Source organism: Sus scrofa, chromosome 9, assembly GCF_054392235.1.
Source record: "Sus scrofa isolate SSC_HxYL_T2T_F1_AM1 chromosome 9, Sscrofa_HxYL_maternal_Yorkshire_Landrace_v2.0, whole genome shotgun sequence".
In the NCBI taxonomy this organism is placed as follows: Eukaryota; Metazoa; Chordata; class Mammalia; order Artiodactyla; family Suidae; genus Sus; species Sus scrofa.
Window position 1 is genome coordinate 108,189,073 of NC_139391.1, and position 12,974 is coordinate 108,202,046.

At 39.9% G+C, this 12,974-nt stretch overlaps 1 protein-coding gene across 16 annotated transcripts in view; it reads right to left on the bottom strand.

The window, feature by feature from the left end:
- Positions 1–102: 102 nt before the first annotated feature.
- SLC26A5 (solute carrier family 26 member 5) overlaps positions 103–12,974 on the bottom strand; it is a 77,552-nt gene continuing 64,680 nt past the window's right edge. For 12 of the 16 annotated variants that reach the window (XM_084974085.1, XM_084974076.1, XM_084974083.1 and 9 more), the window contains 5 exons: positions 11,459–11,551; positions 10,655–10,762; positions 9,250–9,450; positions 8,453–8,507; positions 4,485–6,637 (listed from right to left, as the gene is read on the bottom strand). In XM_084974085.1, coding sequence (XP_084830211.1) covers positions 6,453–6,637; positions 8,453–8,507; positions 9,250–9,450; positions 10,655–10,762; positions 11,459–11,551 — 642 coding nt within the window. In that variant the 3' untranslated portion in view covers positions 4,485–6,452. 16 annotated transcript variants of the gene reach the window in all.

The window sequence follows — 12,974 nt, forward strand, 5'->3', positions numbered from 1 at the left end:
CAGTTACCCCCTTCCACACCCCTTCTCAACACTGATACCCCAACACAATAAAGAATGTTTTTATTGCAGTTCAATATTCATAAATAATGCAAAATAGTGAGAGTCAATACATTTTAATGGATACATTTTAATTCAGTAAAGAAAAAGTTGACAACATAAAAAACGCTATAAGTGTTCCATTGAAATATTTAAAATATGAAAGTTTTCAAGCAGAAAAATTAAAGCTGTTTGTAAAACCCAACCAACATCCTTTCTCTTTTCATTTTTGTGAACTTAATCAGTAAAAATTTTTTTTCTAAGCCCGCCCTAGTCTTTCATGGGGGGTGAAATAGAGTACACCATTTCCAGGTTATGCTTATTGGTAAGTACTAAAGGTGTGTATTTTTATGCTGCTTTGATAAATCTAAGCATTGAGAATACTTTTCACATAGCCACATGTATCATATGTGCCAATGTGAGATAACTCAAAGTGGGTATGCTGAGCTCATTTAGGACTAACGTCATAGACCAGGTAATGTTGACATCTTAGTCACATGATAAAAATCTAACTGGCCACATATTAAATAAGTGTACAGTGAATTATTTGAAAAATCCGGGTGTTTCTACTCAGGCATATGTAGGCAGATGGCATCAACACTATGTAGTTAGTATATCTGTAACCCATTTAAAAAGAAAATAAACATTCACTGGTAACTGCCTCCACCTAAAATATGCATGTGTGTTTACAGACACCTATGTTTATACAGATATCAGGGTGCCGAGAAATCAGAATACAAAGGGTTTATGACTCAAGAAAAATACTGTAGCGATCCTCAAAAAAACTAAAAACATTCTAAAAATGTGACTGGATTTATAAAATTTAATTTCCACAAAGCTCAGGCTCATTTGTTAAATAAAGCTGAAATGCTATATCTACCCCAGTGCAATGGAAAACCTGGTAATAAGCCTTTTTCAAAGGCAAAAATAGATTTTTGAGATGCTCAAACTTGATTAAATCCAGAAGAGGGCAGGTTACCTGGTGTAGTCCTGGCTTTGAGAACATTTCGTTGTTGGGATTTGAGGGCTTTCAAAACCACTACATGCATTTTGGTTGGCTATATGGAGAATTAGATAATACTTGTATTAGTCTTCAAAACAACTTTTATCAGCACTCAAACCATATTAAGAATCTATAAACAAACAGCTCATACAATTCAATAACAAAAAACCAAACAACCCAATCAAAAATGGGGCAGGAGACCTAACCAGACATTTCTTCAAAGACATACAGACAGCCAGCAGGCACGTGAAAAGATGTTCAACATCACTAATTATTACATAAATGCAACTCAAAACTATAATGAGGTATCAAATCATACCTGTCAGAGTAGTCATCATTTGAAAAGTCTAGAAATAAATGCTGGAGAGGATGTGGAGAAAAAGGAACCTTCTTACACTGCTGGTGGGAATGCAAGTTGGTGGAGCCACTACAGAAAATAGTATGGAGGTTCCTCAAACTAGAGTTGCCATATGATCCAGCAATCCCACTCCTGGGCATATATCCAGACAAAACTATAATTCAAAAGGACACATGCACCCCTATGTTGATAGCAGCACTATTCACAATAATCAAAACACGGAAACAACCTGAATGTCCATCAACAGATGAATGGATTAAGACAATGTGGTGTATACACAACAGAATACTACTCAGGCATAAAAAACAACAATGCCATTTGCAGCAGCAACATGGACCTAGAGATATCATACTATGTGAAGTAAATCAGAAAGACAAATATGACATCACTTATGTGTGGAATCCAAAATATAACAAGACGAACTTATCAATGAAACAAACAGATTCACGGACATAAAGAATAGACTTCTGGGTATCAAGGGAAGGTGGGGGTAGCAATGGATTTGGAGTTTATGATTAACAAATGCAAACTATTATATATAACTGAGTCACTTACTTTACACCAGAAATTAACACTGTTAATCAACTATACCTCAATAAAATAAAATAAGAAAGAATCTAAACACACTGAATGCTAAAAACATTCCTGAAAAGTAAACTAAAAAGGACCAACAGCATCACTGTACTCACTAAAGCATGCGGTCTCACACAAAGAGGCTGTGTTTGAATTTAAGAGTTTAAATTGATTAATTATCTTTAAGGGGGAAGACGTGATAAAGTCTTCACCACATTGTCTTCCTTCCCCCCACCCCCTAAATACAGAACAACATACCCACCCACTCTGGGGCAGATTCACTGTGTTTGCTACCCTCTCTCCACACCCACAGAAGGGCAGCGTCATTTTCTCAACATTTATCTTTGGAGGCAGGCACCTCGTTTCTCTGTTAAACAAGTAAGGACACAGGATCAAAGAACATGGAATGGATATTTTATTTTTCTTTTTATGGCTATACCTGGGGCATATGGAAGTTCCCAGATTAGGGACTGAACTGGAGCTGCAGCTGCCAGCCTGCACCACAGCCACGGCAACGCCAGATCCAAGTTGCACGTGCAACACCGGATCCTTAACTCACTGAGTGAGGCCAGGGATTGAACCCACATCCTCACAGACACTATGTTGGGTTCTTAACCCACTGAGCTACAATGGAAACTCCCATGGAATGGAGGTTTTTTTGGTTTTTTTTTTTTTTTAGTTTTTATTTTTTTTCTTTTTAGGGCCACACCTACCACATATTGGAAGTTCCCAAGCGAGGGAACAGCCTAGGCCACAGGCACGGCAACATGGCATCCGCATCCTCAGGGACACTGGTCGGGTTCTTAACCCACTAAGCCACAATGGGAACTACTGGAATGGATATTTTAGATGTTACCTGAAAACTACAAAATGAGCTTCTCCTTGGGCTTGCAGAGCATTCATGGCCCTCACTATTTCTCTGAGTCCCACTGAAGACGAGATGGCGGTTGGGATCCCATTCTCAACTGCCATCTGATTCTTCAGAGTCAGCGTCTATGACATGAATGAAGAGTTCCCTGGTCCCTGGTTCATAGTGTTTGCAAACCTAACCCATCCGTCCATGAGACAGAGATCAACCACAGTCATACTGCACGGCATTTGAGAAAGACTTCACTATACAGAAGCTTCCAGAAAATAGGGCTTTCCCATAATGCCATAAAACTAGGCTGGTTTGGTCCCTACAGCCATCGGTGTGGATTATGCCCATTTTGATAGGCCAGTAAGAATTTGAATTTGAACCAGGACTGAAAAACACAGAAAGGTATATACACTAGCAACTTTTAAGGTCCAGAAAGGAAGTAGAGACAAAACCTGACTAAGTAAAAAAAGGTCAGGAAATTTCCTACTATATGAAATAATTCTAAGTAAAACATTCCAAAATATTTACATATAGATAAAATACATTTTAAATTCAGTCTCATATTATTAGAGGCATGCTGAAACGAAAACATATTTCCCCTCAGTAAGCCTTAAGTGCCTTTATGTACATGATAGAATTCTATTCAAAAGAGGTTAAAAATTAAAGGATAGAAAAGTTAAATACAAATTCATAAGCTATAGACAAGTATTTTTCTGTATACTACTCTCAATTTATCATCAACCAGGACTTGAGTATTTGTTGTGTGTAAAGCATTTGTTGAAGACTGGTGCTAAAATATTTTATAACATTGTTTAAAATCCTTAAATTCTACTTTAATGGCTGAAATGATGCAAGTCCTTTCATAAAAGTTTCTAGTATAAGCTGAGGTCCTATAACTACATGCTCTTTCAGAAGGCAGTCTGTATCAGAGTGCAGATGTATCTGATCTCATGTGTGATGAATGCAAAGGAAATAACTGGATACAAATCTAATTTCACTCTAAATCTAGATAAAGTATTGATTAGCAAGGAGGGGGTCTACTTGGAACTAAATTAGTAAAGTCACTGAGAAACCTGATTGGAGTTAAACAAACCACAGGGTCTGGTTTGGAGTAGACCCAGCTACCCTAGTTCTTTCCTGATGCACTTTTCTTCTGAAGCATTTTCTTTACAAAAACTCATCAAAGGGGTCAATAAAGAAACACAAAAAAGACAAGCTATTAGCAGGAAACCTTAGCAGATGAGGCTTTGGGCAGATTGGCTAATACCTGTGCTGTGGTTTGGAGTGAGCTGGTGGTTTGAACCACAGGGGCGAAAACTTGTGATAATTGGCTTACGGGTCTTTCCATTCCTTTTAAATAACTATCGAGAATGGTGGAAATAGCATTTTACTCACTCATAGGCTGAAAATTGAATCTGATGAAGAATTAACCGATAACTCCACAGACTTAGAAGGAAGACATTAAATTATACCCAAGAGTTAGTTTTCTAAAATGCCTGTTTTTCAAGGCTACTTCATCACTAGCAACAACCACAAAACTTCTAGGGGCCCCTCCTGGCCACAGGTGTGACAATTTGAACACTAAAAAGAGTAACTATAATGGACTGAAACACATTAAAACTATAAAAATTCATGAGTCTATATTTACACCAAAAAAGAAATCTAAATGAGTCTATTTTATTACCATCGAGTAAACCAACTGCTTACTTTGAAGTTGATAATCGAATGGAAAAAAATTAAAACATTTAATCTGCTTTTCCAGTAAGAACTGTATTTAAGGATGACCAAGTAGCTCAAGTTGCGGAAGGAAAGGTGTGGTTTACACAGAAACACCAACTAATAAATGCAAAAGAAATGAGAGAATTGGAGAAGAAAATTCACAAACCTTAATTACTGATTTAGACAAGGATTATCACTGGATATTAAAACCTCTGGGTGAATGGCTAATAGGGCACTGGGCATTCATTCAATGCTGAAGAACACCATACATACAGCTCACTAGTCACAAAGGAAGAAATGTAAATGGGGGATTGGTCTGGTTAATGCAGTGCTAGCTCATCAATGTTTTGTTTGTTGTTTGTTTGTTTGTTTTTTTGTTTTTTAGGGCTGCACCTGTGGCATATGGAGGTTCCCAGCCTAGGGGTCAAATCAGAGCTATAGCCACCAGGCTACATCTCAGCCAAAGCAACACCAGATCCAAGCTACGTCTGCAACCTACACCACAGCTCACGGCAATGCCGGATCCTTAACCCACTGAACGAGGCCAGAGATTGAACCCGCAACCTCATGGTTCCTAGTCAGATTCGTTTCCCCTGAGCCACAACGGGAACTCCTCACCACTGCTAATGCTAGGTCAACTAGATATTACTTGTTTTCTGTTGTGATGTAATTGGAAGCATGTGTCTCACCTATGATGTATTCTAACAACAAAAAAGTATTATTCAAATCTGTAATGCCTTTAATTAAATATAACTTCTAAATTATGGGTATTTCAGGAAATCAAGGGACAAGCTAAACAACACCTTGAAAAAGCAAGTGGACACATTCACAAGATGGGACTCGACAGGACAACTGCCCCAACTCCCTTTAACAAGTCAATGTCCTCAAAAAAGGGTCAATGCTAGATTCAGACAGACTTATGGGACTTAGAGGGGCATGGCCACTTGCAGTAGAAGGTCACAGGAGGAATACTAGTTTGGACAGACCAACTACACACGTGGAGACAAAAGGTCTGAGGTAAACATGTTCTAGAATGAGAAACCAGATTACTGACGGGAAAAAATAGGTTACAGAACACTACGTAGAGTCTGATCTTATTTTGATTAAAGGTGTAACTATATATGCATAGAAAAAGACCTAGAGGGATATGCATTAAAGTGTTAGCAGTCATCTTGAATGCAACGTTTCTTATTTTTGCTCGTCTATCTTTTCTAATTTTCTGCTTCTATAACAATAAGTGGTTAATTAATAAATTAATATTTTATGGCCCCACCCACAGCATTTGGAAGTTCCTGGGCCAGGGATTGAATCTGAGCTGCAGCTGCGATGTATGCCACAGCCATGGCAATGCCACATCCTTTTAACCCACTGCACCAGGCCCAGAATCAAACCCATGCCTCTACAGCGACCCAAGCCACTGTAGCAGGATTCTTAACACACTGCACCACAGCGGGAACTCTCTAAGTGGCTATTTTAAAAGATGAACTTCTGGAAAATGCTGAGTTTTCCCCCTTTGTGAGAAAACTCTGATTACAGAAAATCCACAGACCAACAAGCACAGAAGCAAAGAACTACAAGCCATCTGGGGACAGCGTATCTGATTTGTGGGTAACGAGCTTAAAGAAAATACATTCTTAAGTGCTTGGCTCACAGAGATCATACTAAAAAGTAACAGAAATGTCACTGTACAATAAATGCAGGCAAGAGGCTAACATCTTTGAAACAGTCCATTAAGAAAAATACAAGTTAAGATACATCTTGCTATGCGTCATTCACCCTCCAAATGAAGCCCTGACTACTAGTATTTACCCTTAGGGAAAAAACCCTCTAGTGTCTAGTATTTAAAGTATATAGGTGAGTAACTTCGTGAGAGGCTCATACCCCTTCCTGGGCTGATGCCTCATCTAGGCCTCTGGAGTGGCGTTGGGCTCCGAGTCCTCCTGGAGAGGAGGGGCCGAGGCATCCCGTTCGGCCATTGCCTCTCGAACTTGGCTGCCTAGGACTGCGTCATGGATGCTGTGGAAGAGCAGCTCCCGTAAGGCAGGATTTTCAAAAAATCGATTTCGAGTGAGGTCATCCACAACTTGTGCTATGAAAGAAGAAAGGATAATTAGTCTGCACCTTGGGTGTCTTCCTTTTTTTTTTTTTTTTTGTTTGTTTGTTTGTTTTTAGGGCCACACTGCTGGCATATGGAGGATCCCAGGCTAGGGGGCCAATCGGAGCTACAGCTGCCAGCCTACCCCACAGCTCACGGCAATGCTGGATCCTTAACCCACGATGCAAGGTCAGGGATTGAACCCACATCCTCATGGTTGCTAGTAGGATTCATTTCTGCTGCACCACAGCGGGAACTCCTGGGTGTCGGTCTTAAGCCGTGAAAACAAGTAACACTTTGATACAGTTTAAATATTAAAATGGTATAATAAAAAGCCTCACTCCAATACCTGTCTCCATGACATCACTCCCCCAGGTCAAGGAAGCCACTTTTACTGTTTTCTTGTGTATTCTTTTCGTATTTCTTTATGAAAATATCAGTAAATATAAAAATGTATTCCTATTTCCTCCTTTTCATTGCACAAAGATAGCACCATACACACACACACACACACACACACACACACATATTTTTATGGATTTTACTTAGTCTTTTCAGTTCATTTTTACCACTACGTGATATTCTATGGTGCAGATGCACCCTAGATTATTACTGGTCCCTTTTGTTTAACATTCACATCTTTTCTTGTGTTTTCTTTTTGTAGATGGTACTGTGACAATTAACCACGCTCCTGTGTCCGTGAATGTGGGTGGTACCCTGCTGGATTTGCTGAGTTAAAGGCAAATGCATTTGCAATTCTGAAAGAAAATGCCAGTCTGCCCTTCACAGAGGCTGCTGTATCTGCCCTCCCCTGGCCGACAGAGCCTGCTGTCCAACATTTTCAAGTTTTGCCAGTCTTGTAGGTGAAAAGTGGTGTCTCTATGTGGATTTCATTTTCTTTTTTTTTTTTTTTTTTTTGTCTTTTTGCCTTTTTCTAGAGCCACTCTAGTGGCATATGGAGGTTCCCAGGCTAGGGGTCTAACCGGGTCTACGCCAGAGGCACAGCAATGCAGGATCTGAGCCGTATCTGCCACCTACACCACAGCTCACAGCAATGCCGGATCCTTTACCCACTGAGCAAGGGCAGGGATCGAACCCACAACCTCATGGTTCCTAGTCAGATTCGTTAACCATTGAGCCACGACGGGAACTCCTGAATTTCATTTTCAAGCACTGTTTTAACCAAAATTTAATATAAAACAAAAATAGCAGGCCTTGGATGGAAAAACCTACATGATTTTATATAACTATGTTTATGGCAGTCTTTAAATAAATAATAACTAAAAAATACACCATCTCTTAGTTCCTTTCCTCCAATGACAAGGCAGAAGCCCAGACACAGGTAACCCAGTGACATGAGAGCCTCTAAGTGGCTAATCTTGAAGTTAACTTTAGAGTGATTTTCAGAAGAATAATTTTCATTTTCACCAAAAATTTAGAGGAAAATATTTCCAAACTCAGTTATTAAAAAAAAGAAAAGAGAAGTTCCCGTCATGGTGCAGTGGTTAACGAATCCGACTAGGAACCATGAGGTTGCAGGTTCGGTCCCTGCCCTTGCTCAGTGGGTTATTGATCTGGCGTTGCCGTGAGCTGGGGTGTAGGTTGCAGATGCTGCTCGGATCCCGCCTTGCTGTGGCTCTGGTGTAGGCCAGTGGCTACAGCTCTGATTTGACCCCTAGCCTGGAAACCTCCACATGCCACGGGAGCGGCCCAAAGAAATAGCAAAAAGACAAAAAAAAAAAAAAAAAAGAAAGAAAAGAAAAGAAACCAAAATGTTAAAACTTCTCCCCATTCCAAAAGTGTACTCACCACTGCATCCTGCTAAATACACATAAATACCGACATCTCCATATTCTTTTACCATCTGTAAAAAAATTGAAGTTTAGTTTCTCATGACTAAAGACAAATTTCTTTCTTGCACATTTCTTTCTACCAATATGTGATAAAAGATGCTTTGGTTAATTCACTTCAGCTACTTTGCTTCCATAATCATGCACTTGAGTTAATCATTAAAAAATTTGTATTTTGTTTGATTTTTATATCAACAGTGATCATCTGGAACATCAAAGAATTATTGTTAATTTTTATCCAGGTGTAATAAATGTATTATGGTAATGACTTTTTAAAAGGATCTTCTTATAGAGATATATACTGAAGTAGTTACAGATTACATGCTTCAAAATAAGGGAATGGGAAAGAGGCTGTGGGGGGACAAATGAAACAAGAGTGACCATGCACTGATAATTACTGTCGGCAGTGACAACTACACGGGGGGATCATCACACTCTGCTCTCTACTTTTGTATATTTTTGTTTTCATTTTGTGGGCTACACTTGTGACACATGGAAGTTCCATGTCAAGGCCTGAGTGCAAGCCGCCACTGAGATCTATGCCCCAGCTGTGGCAACGCTGGATCCTTCACTCACTGTGCCATAGCGGGAACTCCCTCCTTTTGTGTATTTTATATTTTCCACAACTGAAAGGTGAAAGACAGCAACAACAAAATTTTAAGAGTTGAAAAGGGACCCTACTTCAACTCTCTGATTTTACCCAGTGGTGACCCTGGGCACGGAGATATTAAATGACTCGTTAAAGATGATGCTCACCACGGCCAGAGTTTTCACACCAACAGAATCAATAAAATTGACTTGCGTAAAATCCAGAATGATGGTGTGGATGTTATCGCCTGGGGGCATAAATCTTTGCAGTTCCTCAGGAAATTTGCTCTTGATGACTATTGGGGGATATTTTATTTCATCCTCCCCTTCCTCAGGCTTGGTGCCGTCTTCTCCATCTACTTCTGCATCCTATGTCAAAAACAAAACCACACCAGAAATCTATGAACAGGTCACATTGTGGGTCAGAGAAAGATTTATGAGGGAATATTAGTCCTTGTATTCTCAAGCCTCTGACTGTACCAGATCTCTTTCAAAACATTTGCTATATCCCTGACTTGTAATACAACAAAAAGGGTATGTTCACAATATTAAATTTTACTTATTCCTTCTTTCCTTTTTTTTTTTTTTTTTTTGCTGTACCTGCAGCATGTGGAAGTTCTGGGGCCAGGGACCAAACCCACACCACAGCAGTAGCCAAAGTTGTAGCAGTGATGACACTGGATCCTTAACCTGCTACTGTACCACACCACAAGAGAACCACCTAGCTGTTTTATTTTTTTCTTCCAATGAAATCAGCTCTCCTTAGCCATCATACCCATTTTCCCCTAACTTCTAAAATAGTCCACTGGAAGTTCCTCTGTGGCACAGTGGGTTAAGGATCCTATGGCGCAGGTTGCAACTGCGGGGAAGGTTCTATCCCTGGCACAGGAACTTCCATAAGCCATAGGAGAGGCCAAAAAAAAAAAAAAAGTCCATGAACTTCAACATGAGAGACCACAGTTAACATAAATAAGCCAGAACAGCAAAAACCAGTCTTTGAGGTTTTGCTTTTTGCGTTTTTTTTGTTTTTTGACTATTGGCTGAATGAATCTCTGACAAAGCAATGATAGTAAAATTTATTAAGGTTCTGTGTGATTTTTATTTTTTAAAACCATGTTTTCCTGGGCTCCTATGACTACTTATTTCAGAAGCATTCTCATAACAGACTTTAACGCATATCTTTAAATATATAAAGGATACTTAACTAATTTCGATTGTTTCTAAGCTTTCCTACTTTAGGGACTTCTTGCTGTGTTAAAACTTCAATCATGAATAAAGGCGGGGCGGGGGCACTGCAGATCAAGAGACAAGGGAAAGTGGGAGTTCCCACCATGGCTCAGAGGAAAAGAATCTGGCTAGCATCCATGAAGATGTAGGTTTGATCCCTCGCCTCGCTCAGTGGGTTAAGGAGCCGGTGAGGCCATGAGCTGTGGTGTAGGTGGCAGACATGGCTGAGATCTGGCATCGCTGGGGCCGGCGGCTGTAGCTCTGATTCAACCCCCAGCCTGAAACCTCCATATGCCATGGAAAGAGCGAGAGAGACAAGGGAAAGTTACAATGAAGGACCACTCACCACTTTGACAACGGCTGCGTTGGCCATGTTGGCATTCCCCATTTCCTTAGCATACTTCTTCATGGCCTTTCTTCTCGCTCCCATTATGAGGGCTGGATTCACCCCTGTCTTTACAGAAAGGCAATATATGCAACAATCACTTCTTGGCTCCGAGGAACCCATCCAAAGCAATTAATTTTGAAATCTCCCCTGTTGACTGTTCTCTATGCCGAGTTATTGAGCTAACCCTTGCTTTGCCTTTCCCACAGATGCTCTGAACTGGGTTACTCCCTCATTAAAAGCACATTAGTAACTGTTCTTATTTTTGGTCTTGATTCAACCAGAAGCTACATAGTAAAGAGAATTTAAAGCAGTGTTTTTCAAATTTAGATCTCTCGGATTCTTATGTTTAAGAGGCTCTGTGGGTTGCTTAGGAGGTTTTCCTCTTTACTGGGACAGTGTGGCAGAGAGTTCTAATCACGACCAGAGGAACATATGATCCCAAGAATAAGAAACTTAAAATTATTTTTTCACTTTCTTAGATATTTTTCAAAAGGTAACATATGATAAAACAGAATGAGTAAGTGGTGCTGGCTGCATAACAATGTGAATGTACTAATTAATTCCATCCACTAACTTATCCAGTTGCAAATGGTTAAAATTATGCATTTTAAGTTATGCATATTTTACTACCATTTAAAAATAGAGAGGGAGAGAATGAAATAGTATAAATGGTATACTGAGACTTTTAAGGGACTCTCACATGCCTATCAATCCACAGATTCCTTCCTCAGAACTAACCACTCTTCATTTCTGGTAACTCACCTTTCTTTTTAAGGCATTGCTGTACAAGTCACTATTTGCATAATAAATTGGAGCATTTATTTGGAATATTTTTATCCCAGGAATTTCTTTCACCTGAGAAGCAAAACATTAGTGAATGTAACATACAGAAATAGTTCAGAATCAAAACTTCAATTGCCTCCCTTTTCCTGCTTGAAAACTCATACAGAAGTTGCTAAGGTCCCTCTGACAATTTAAATAAAATAATGTCACTCTAGCCAACTTCCTCGAGCTCTGAAGGAAGGCGTGCTGAGAGGAATGCCTTTAAAATGCACATCTTCCCACTTTTCTTTTCTTTTTGCCTTTTCTAGGGCCGCTCCCGAGGCACAAGGAGGTTCCCAGGCTAGGGGTCTAATCAGAGCTGCAGCCACTGGCCTACGCCAGAGCCACAGCAACACGGGATCCGAGCCACCTCTGCAACCTACACCACAGCTCACAGCAACACCAGATCCTTAACCCACTGAGCGAGGCCAGGGATTAAACCCGCAACCTCATGGTTCCTAGTCGGATTCGTTAACCACTGTGCCATGAAGGAAACTCCTTCCCGCATCTTTTAAAAGTCTTTCATTTTTACCATAAAACACAAGAAGAAACTAAACAACATTTAAAAAGAGAAATGGAGAGGAGAGGGGAGGCTGCCACTCAGACTGTGACAGGCAGGCAAATAAAGAAAACAGAGGTTTACAGTGTATTCACAGAATGTAGGAAGGAGTCAAACCCAAGAAAAACCCAGTGAAAATTTTATTGAGAAGCCTGTGGAACTCTAGAATGCAGTTTGGAGACAAGTAATCCGGAATACAACTATTTGGAAGGGGGGAAAAAATAGCAATCCTAACATCAGTCTAATTTCCTAATATCTTATAATGAGTCTGAGAATTTCTTCTCCAGCATAAAACAAAACAAACAAGTAAAACTAGTTTAAGAAGACTCTGTAAAAGAGTCCGTGTAAGAGATTCCACATAAGATAAGAACATTCAAAGTCAAAGATATATATACTATATACAAATTTTTTTTCTTTCTTTTTTGGGGCTGTACCTGTGGCATATGGAAGTTCTCAGGCTAGGGGTCAAATCAGAGCTACAGCTGCTGACAGAAACAAGCCATGTCTATGACCTACACCACAGCTCATGGCAACGTCGGATACTCAACCCACTGAGTGAGGCCAGGGATTGAACCCCCATCCTCATGAATCCTACTCAGGTTCATTACCTGCTGAGCCACAAAGGGAACTCACTCAAAGTCAAAGACATTTTAAGTATAATTTTAACCATTAAACGAAGCAGGAAAGGGAGTTCCCTTGTGGCCTAGTGGGTTAAGGATACAGTGTTGTCACTGCAGTGGCCGGGGTTGCTTCAGTGGCACAAGTTTGATTCCTGCTGTGAACTTTCACATTCCTCAGGTGCAGCCAAAAAAAAAAAAAAAAAAAAGAAATGAAGGAAAAAAGATGAAACAGGTAAATTTAAGAGCCCCATCACCGACATTTTATATAGTATTAGTA